The sequence below is a fragment of the Aulonocara sp. 'chitande type north' Nkhata Bay genome, linkage group LG3 (genome assembly GCF_057382095.1).
Source record: "Aulonocara sp. 'chitande type north' Nkhata Bay isolate Kocher_YH1m ecotype deep benthic linkage group LG3, A_spYH_male_GT1.1, whole genome shotgun sequence".
NCBI classification, from domain to species: Eukaryota; Metazoa; Chordata; class Actinopteri; order Cichliformes; family Cichlidae; genus Aulonocara; species Aulonocara sp. 'chitande type north' Nkhata Bay.
In genome coordinates this window covers 69,034,032-69,042,861 of record NC_141346.1, presented here as the reverse complement: position 1 = coordinate 69,042,861, position 8,830 = coordinate 69,034,032, and the positions used below count along the sequence as shown (strand labels likewise).

The window sequence follows — 8,830 nt, the reverse complement described above, 5'->3', positions numbered from 1 at the left end:
TGGGGGGGCCACAGCCCCGTCCTCCAGGGTGTGAAGCGGGTATGGAGGAGATCAAAACTCCAGACATCCAGAGGCCCCCAGAACACAAGAGACCATGGAAGACCAACAGAGGGGCAGCCGCGCCACTGTTCCAGTAAGAGCTGAGGAGAGTCCCAGATGAGGGCTCACCCAGCAGCCGCGGAGCAGAAGCCAGGGGGGGTTGCAGTGACGCGCCCGTGAGCTCCGCCGGCCCCCAGCTGCGCCTGAGTGACCGAGCCCTAGGCCGAGAGGCCGGGGGCACCCCACCTCCAAAGGGGCCCGAGCGAGCCCCAGGCCCCAGGCCCCGACAAGCGGCCGCCAAGGAGTGAGCCGGTGTGTACCCGGACGCCCACCCCCAGACACAAAGAACCACCAACACACCGACACCTGAGGGAGTCCGCCACCGGCAGGGGAAGTGGTGGTGGGTGGAGATAGGCCTCCAAACCTTGGAGGGCCTGAGGTGTCCCCAGAGAGGTGGCGTCTGATACCCAACCTGACATATAGACACAGACATACAGGCACACACAGACACAAACATCCATTCCCACCCTCATGCTCTCATATGCACTCACTCCACACTCAACCAACGTGGAGACAGACATAAAGAGACGCTGTACACACAATCACACTCCCCAAGCGTACTCTACAAACCGGGTCTAGGTACCCTTGCCCCTGGAGGGGGGAATTGCACCCAGACCCAGGTGGTGTTACCCTTTTCCCTGCGGTGGGGAGAGGCAGACCACCCCGACTCCGCAGCAGCAGGGAGGCCCCACACCCCAGACCGCAGTCGGACGGCCAACTCCTCCTACTAGCCCCCCCGCTCCAGCAGGCCGCAGAGAATGGGGGTGGGAGAAGACTCCAAACCTCCCTCCACCCGCTCATTGTAGTGTTGATGCATATGTGTTCTAAGGTGCAATTAAAACCCAGGAGGGCATGGAGCTACCTGCCAAGGAGCAGCAGGTAAGCGCATGGTCCCTCCTGCTAGCCCTCAATGACTAAGTGTATTTAAAATTGAGAGGTGGGCAACGACGTCAGGGGTGAGGTATACACCCTGATGGTGATTTGGACTCCGTGATTGTGCCCACCCCCAAGATCCTATATGTATGTGTAATGAGAGTGTGAATAATGTGAATGTCTAAGTTGTGGGATAAAATTGAGGCAGAGGCAGCCAGAAGGGGACAGGGGGGGGGGGGGGGTAGCCTCCTCTGCACCCTGGTGACATACCCCCACTCCAAGGCCCCAGCAGGACTACAGTTAATAACCTTCAGTCAGAACTGAAACGTTTTGCTGAACAGTGGGAAAGGCTTAAGACATCACATGTAGATGAGTACACGACCAGAACAGCAAAGGACAGATCTGAAGAATGGGACGAAGAAAGTGAAATTGTGACCGAAAGCTGTGGTTCTTGCAAAAATTGCCCACTGTGCTGCTATCAAATACTCGGGCGGTTCAACATGCTGTCTGATGCCTATCGTCTCCTTGGGCTGGCATACAAGTACCTGCTGACCCTCTCCCTCACTCAGGTTGCCTGTGAAAGAACGTTCTCTACACTCAAGTTCATTAAAAGCAGACTCCGAAGCAGCCTGTCTGCAAACAAGCTGGAGATGTTTATGCTGATGGCCACTGAAAAGGACATTCTCATGTCATTGGACTCTGACATGGTCATTGACAGGGTAGCTGAGAAGAGTGACTTGCTGAAAAAGCTCCTTTTGTAACCTGGTGAGGTGAAATAAAAATGAGCAAAACATTCCTAATTATCTATTGTTAATATTAAATTCAGCTTTATTGTTATTGCCTAAATGAATACATTTAGTATCTACCTTCACTTCAAACAAGTCAAGTGATTGGTAAATGGTTAGAATTTGTCCATCTTAATAGATAGAATAAATATGAGATTGGAGTATTAGGCATTTTTAAACATATATTCTTACAGTCTTAATCTGTCATTGTTTCATTTTAGATGCTGTCAGTCATTTTAGGAGGACTGAAGTGTGTTCATTTTAAGTAAGTACTATATGGAATATGATTCAACCATTTTTCTAGAGTGAGCATACCAGTACTGTCATCGTCTGAAAAAATCTATTAAGTACAATTCTTTCTCAACCTTCACTGTCTGTCCTTTCACTTCTTAAAGGTTTCCATGTCTTAAGATATGTTCAGTGTTGCTGCTGTGGAAGTGTTGTAGGTGACCTTTTATTGATGAGTGAATAGTCTTTGGTGATACAATTCAATCATAATCTGTCCTTTATAGATTTTAATATTCATCTAATCTTTATTCCTTTCTGTCCTGTTTGTCAGGGTCTGATCATACATTGTTTGTTTAAGAGGTTCGAGACCATTCAACTTTTTAAGTTCATCAACGTAAGTACTAGTGTATATGATTCCTCTAATTCCTTTCTGGAATAAAGATGCCAGTACTGTGATCATCTGAGCAAGTCCATCAATTGCCATTCACAGTTCTTTGTCCTTTCACTTGTGTCCTGTTTTTCAGGGTCCCATATAATTTCTTCAGAAGTAAGTACTGTATATGATGCCAGTATTTTCCCATATTTTCTAGATACTGTATTAGTACTGTGTGTAAAATGCCATCAAAAACTCAATTAAGTGTTATTCTTATTCTTCTTTCTCACCTTTCTTTCTCTGTCTCCTTTCATATTTAAAGGTTGCTGTGTTAACAAAATATATTGTGGTACCATGCTGTTTTCTATTGTTTTGGTAAATAAATACTTTATGAAAATATCCCTAAATCTGTCATTTATTAATTTTAATATTAATTAATGATCATGTCTCACCTCTAGTGTTCTTGGTCTTTGATAGGTTTGTAGCTTGAACCCATCTGCTGGAACGTTAAAGGCAATATAATTACACTGCAAAGCAAGACACAAGTAGGCAAGCTTCTTCATGTTTCTCGTGCACGGGAGAGAACCGGACAGGCGCCGTCCCTTCGCTTGACCCCAGTTGCTCTCGTCCGTTCTCCCGTACCACTGTTCTTTTATTGAGGTTACATGAATATGCATAGGTTCATTAACATATGACATCTACATACACACAAAGAGTACCTTGCCTGTGTGTGTGTGTGTGTGTGTGTGTGTGTGTGTGTGTGTGTGTGTGTGTGTGTGTGTGTGTGTGTGTGTGTGTGGACTGCTGATCAAAGGGTCAAACATCCTTGGTCAGGAAGAGGGTAGCCTCCCCCTCACCCTAGATGGTTCATCCTAGATAACACGGTGAGGAAGTCCTGCAGTTCATCTAAACAAAGAGCACTTAGACTAGAACAGACGCAACTACGTTAATCCTACCATAAAACAATAAGACACGGTACGACCTCTCATGCTCCCAAAGTGCTGTCTAATACACACAAAGTTTGCAGACTATCAAGGATCAAAACCTCTACCAATCTACAACTAATTACAAAACTCTAAGCATATATAAGTAAATATTTCTAAGCATAAATGACAATCAACAACACAAACTCTAACATTCCCCCCTTTTTGACCTTTATGCTTGAAAAGTTCCCAGGTATGAATACCTCATGTCTGACAGTTTCAATGCAAACATTTTTATACTCAGCATATGTCAAATCACCCTAAAGTACTGTAAAGATACACAGTTTAACAAATGTATTAGCAGTTATCCCATTCATTGAGCTCATCTCATGGCAAACTGCATCCCACAAACAAACAAAGAAATTGTTAATTTAATAGTGAAAATAAGAAGATAACATTTTCAAAAACATCTCAGCTTGGTGGTGCTTCCTCCGGTTGTGCACATCACATGTCTCTCTGCAGAGTGGTTTGAGTTCTGCAGGGCGTCATAATGTCTCTTCCAGTTGTTTCATTGTCCATAGGACCAGAGTCCAAATGTATGTAGAATAGACATTCAAACATACCAGTTGGTTTTGTTGTTCGTCAACATGGGTCTCAGCTATTTCCAAGCTGCAGACTTCTCAGCACTCTAGTTTTATGGCCTCTTACCAGCCCCCATCACCTGACTTCAGACCTTCGTCTTGTGAGGGGGATATTTATGACTCTGCCATTGTCCACGCTCTGCAGAAAAAAGCTCTCTGTGGAAAGGGTGCTGGGTTCCGTCATCTTACTGCTGTTATGATCCCAGCAGCCTTCAGAGTGTCATCGTATGCACAGTACAGTGGCACAGCGTTAGGTGATGTTCACAGGAAACTGCTGTTATCACCACCATAGCTTCTGGTTCCTGTGCTTTTCACAGAATCATGATGTCATCGAACTCCTTCTACGCTGTCGATGGAGCCCTCATCCCTCGAGTTTTCATGTCCCAATGCTGCTGAAGATTTAAGGCAGGGCACGTCGCACACCTTAATTGTCTTTCTCAGCATCAATATTGAATCTTTCATTTTATTTAAAATCTTGCTGTGGGAATTCTCCTCTTGATCTCCTGGAAGCTCAGTAGCACGGCTCTCTGTGTGATGTCTGCTGTGCTGAAGATGATCTCTGATCCTCCTGAAGCCTCTCTCCTGGCCTCAGCTCCCATCCTGTGGCCGATCCTCTCAGGCACTCCTTCTCGTAATGCATAGTCCTGATTTTGGGCCTGCTGGATCTGTCTCTCTTAGGTGAGAGTTGTCATGTGTCCATCTCCTCTGCCTTCCTCCTGGTTCAGCTGTTTCCGGCACCAGCTGGGGTCCTATAAGGATGAGCGTCGTAGTCAAGGTAACCAAGAGGGTCCTGGTCGCACACAGGTCCGTCACGCCTCGCACTTGGTTGCCCTAGAGTTGATCAGAGGCTGGAGGTTGAAGTGCGAGCTTACCCTACGGGGGCTCAATCAGCACTCCCCCCTCACCACTGAAACAACCAAGTGTGAGATTTCTCTATTGTGCTGTCTTGAGGGTGCCGGGGTTTCCTGGGACCTCGACCTCTTGCAGTGGCTCTGATAAATCCAGGAGGGTCTCTCGCTATTTTGCAGGCAGTTAAAATGGTCCTTGCTGTGGCTCCAAGGTCTGATCTCATGATGGGCCCCAACCAGCTTGACCTTTGACCTCAACCACTGCCTGGTCCTGTCAGCTATGCGCTTCTCACTGGGCCTCTGAAGATTTCTCAGGAGATTACTGCTGCACCTGTATTTCCTTGCTAGGAAGACAAACTATTTGGAGAGCATGTCAACAATCATCAAACCACATTCTTTAGTTCAGTGAACTTCACTTATAGGCCATCAAAGCCTCATCTGAACATGGGTGCACCACTTGCATAGGTTTAATATTTGTAAATAAAACGGCTAATCACACAAATCACTGCAACAATAATAAAAAACATTGTTTAATGTTAATCCTTGGACCCCTCCTCTTGACGCATGGACACACCCATGCGTCAACTCACCAAACCTGGATTCCCGTCTTAAAGAAAAAGATTAGCAAGATCATATCCCAGGCAACATCAGGGCATCTCCTCCCCTGGAGCAGCACCACCCTGGACCTATAATCCTGCAATAAAAATGTTAGTGTGTTTTGCATATTAAGTTTGCTTAACACCTGGCTCTCCCAGGAGCCTGCATACACACCATCATGGCCTGGAAAGCAAAATCTGGAAGTAAAATCAAACTTCATACCTGTAAACAATTGTATCATAAGAACAAGAAGCATTCAACATCAGCAAGACAAGTGTCATGTGCAGGTTTTCTCAAATCAGTAAACTACAATTATTTTCATAAGTTGCCTCAGACATGGATCATCCCATGTACTCAGGCAACATTAATGTAATCGGTGACTGCTCTTAAGCAAAGTCACTCCACTTATATATTACTATGGGCTCAAAAGTGGCCAGCTAATGAGCCCATATCAAACTATCCCAGAAACACTGTATCTCTTATTTGTTTTTCTCATGTCACTTCCGCTTCTGCTGAATCTTGTACATGCAGTCTCAAAAAAACAAACATTAGCAACACACATTGATCATCCTGGTGGGCAGGCGTCGGCCATCCACATTCCAGAGGTGCCATAAAAACACCATAAAGTTAGCCATCCCTAGCTGTGGAAAGAAGGAACACCAGTTCTCAACACAGGAAATTACACACATGTTATTCACATTATCAAAGTAACCTTCACATTTTCCCATCAACACAATGCAACAGCATCACCACTCATAACCTGTAAACACAGTTTTCCTCACACATAAACCCAGAAATCCTGTAGTAGGAAAAAACATCAACCAGTTGTCACGGTATAAATCGCATCATCAATTCACATGAAGAACTGGCATGCTGTAAGAAAAGAAAATGCAAATATTAGCGCTTGCGCAGGCGTATGCATACTTTGTCACAGTTATCTCTGTGAGCAACACAAGCCTATGAATAACACACCTGATAAATGCACAGACACAGAAAATGGCATTTAAAAGGTTAAACCATCATGCAACCTCGAGTGTTGCTGTCATCTTTCTGCTCCTGTAAAAGGAAACACATGGGTTCATCTGCACCTTTGTCAGGTTGGGGTTAACTTCACACAATCATGTTCAGTCAGTCAGTCAGTTATTTTAAAATTCTCACTCATTCACTCCGTGGTTCCTTCTTTTGCTAATTGTGGAAATTATCATCGCATTCGTTTCCACGCTCAGCAAAACGACGATATTTCAAAAAGAAAAATAATTTAGACTGGATTTCCTCGTTGAATCCTTTTTGGGGGGGACTCTCATTTCCTAATTGTCCCAAATAAGTGGTTTTCTCCTGAACCCATTTTAAATGTGGAGAAACTCACTTGCAACAATTTTCTTGACGACGTGTAACGCTTTTAATTCCCGACTTGCAGATCTGTTCAAAGAAAAGAAATTCACAAGCAAAAATCAGTGCTTGTTCAAAAATGAAAAATAAAAAATAACAGAGATTATCAAACCAAACTCTCAGTGCACTGTGAAAGTATCAAAATAAAAAGGCCTTGTTAAGTCATGACACAAACTCCTCATCATCTTCACAACAGGAGAAGAATCATTAGCTAGATTCACTCCAAACCAACCATCAACTGCACAACACACAACATAACCCTCATGTCATATTAGCTATGAGTTTAATCACCCGGTCTGTGCTCTTCACTCATTTAAGCCACAGATCTATTTTATTCAATTTTTCCTTTTTCCCTTCATCATAAAACATGTGACATGCTGTCATGCACTTCACAAAAGATGTTTGTTCTGACGTATTCAGAGTTGTGTATCTAAATACAGGATTCACTCACACATCAAAACAGGAAACTCAGTGTTTTAGAGTCTCCACTCAACACACAACAACTCCAACACATCTCATTCACTCGTGCTAGAATTCAGTCACCTTACATTAATCTAAAACCGATCAACTAATTTGCATATCAGCTATTAACCCACTAAGTTGCCAGGACGACAGAAAAGCATGTTCAAAATATTATCACAAAAGACAATTTCCCTCATACAGTAAATTACTTGTGCTGCATCAATCAAGCAGGAAGCTTCTCCCAATTTACTATATCAACAACTAAATTTATTGTCTGATCTCTGGTTGGTCAAACCAGGATTTTTTTTCCCCCACAAAAGTTAAACTGCTGTCCTGCAACCTAGAGAGTCAATTTTTTGCATTGTATAAATTCAGTATTTGATAATAAGTGTCTGCTAAATTGACACTATTTTAACACTGATGAAAGATAACAAGCTAATTTTCATTACATGTGTTTGTGTTATTAGGCAGGTTTAATGCATGTCTGTGGGGCTGCATATCCAGCAGAGCATGTTCTTAAAGCTGCCTTTCCTACACACTTCTCTGCTATTATTTAATCATTTCTTAACTAATGTGCTGTGAGTCCACTGGTCTTTGCATCACACGAGGTGACTTGGACAAGATGATAAACAGACTCACACGCATAAGATGTTGTCTAATCTTCATAAGCTCTCTTGTGTTTGTGTTAGTAGGGTTAATGCATGTTCTGTGTGATTCTGTATATGTTTGTATATGTTTCAGACTCCTTCACAATTTTCCAACTTAAGCAGTCAGTTTTCTTTTCCCCAAGTTTGCTAACCCAAATTTTGATTTCCCACATTTAATAACAAAATTTGTGTTCTTACCACTCTCACTATTGTCCTCTGCCACTTCAATAGTCCAATAGCAGGCAGTTTCTCCTTCAGCTTTGTCCTGTCCCTCCTCTGATGCGGTTGACTTTGTGCTAGTGTCTGAAGTGCTGCCGCTGCCTTCTTGGGCGACTTCTTAGCAGCTGCTGCCAGTTTCTTGGCTTTGGCCGCGGCGGGCTTCTTGGCTTTGCTCTCAGTAGCCTTGTTCATCTTGAAGGATCCGGAGGCCCCGGTGCCCTTGGTCTGCACCAGAGTGCCCTTCGCCACCAGGCTCTTGATGGCGGTCTTGACACGGGCCTTGTTCTTGTCCACATCGTACCCTCCGGCAGCCAGAGCCTTCTTGAGAGCGGCCACGGACAGGCCGTTGCGCTCCTTGGAAGCGGCCACGGCTTTCACAATCAGCTCGCCCACGCTGAGGCCGACCTTCTTGGGCTTGGAAGTCATCGTCTTCTTCTTCTTGGCCTGAACCTCGGCGCAGGGCGTGTTTATGATGGAGCCTTTTCCACCACAGCGCTGGCACGTTGAACGCATCATGAAGGGTCCATTTCTTTCATGTCGCTAGCCAGCATGCTAGCCGCATGTGGCTTGCCCGAGTCACTCAGTCCTTTTTGAGCATTTCAACATGCTGCCACCGCCATCTTGCTCGCCCCTCCGTGGAATTCATCCAATCAGACAGGAAGATGGGTTTGCTTTCTTCTGCTGCTGCTGTTTATCCACATTGCTGCTGCTTTGCTGGGACTTTTTGTGCTCAGGACTTGCTGCTG

The 8,830-nt window shown here is 44.6% G+C and overlaps 1 protein-coding gene across 1 annotated transcript; it reads right to left on the bottom strand.

The window, feature by feature from the left end:
• Nucleotides 1–4,596: 4,596 nt before the first annotated feature.
• On the bottom strand, nucleotides 4,597–8,597 carry LOC147336840 (histone H1.5-like). The gene is made up of 2 exons (XM_086286228.1): nucleotides 8,064–8,597; nucleotides 4,597–4,671 (listed from the first exon to the last, which is right to left on the bottom strand). Exons 1-2 carry the CDS (start codon nucleotides 8,595–8,597, stop codon nucleotides 4,597–4,599), a joined length of 609 nt encoding a protein of 202 aa, XP_086142354.1.
• Nucleotides 8,598–8,830: the final 233 nt, after the last annotated feature.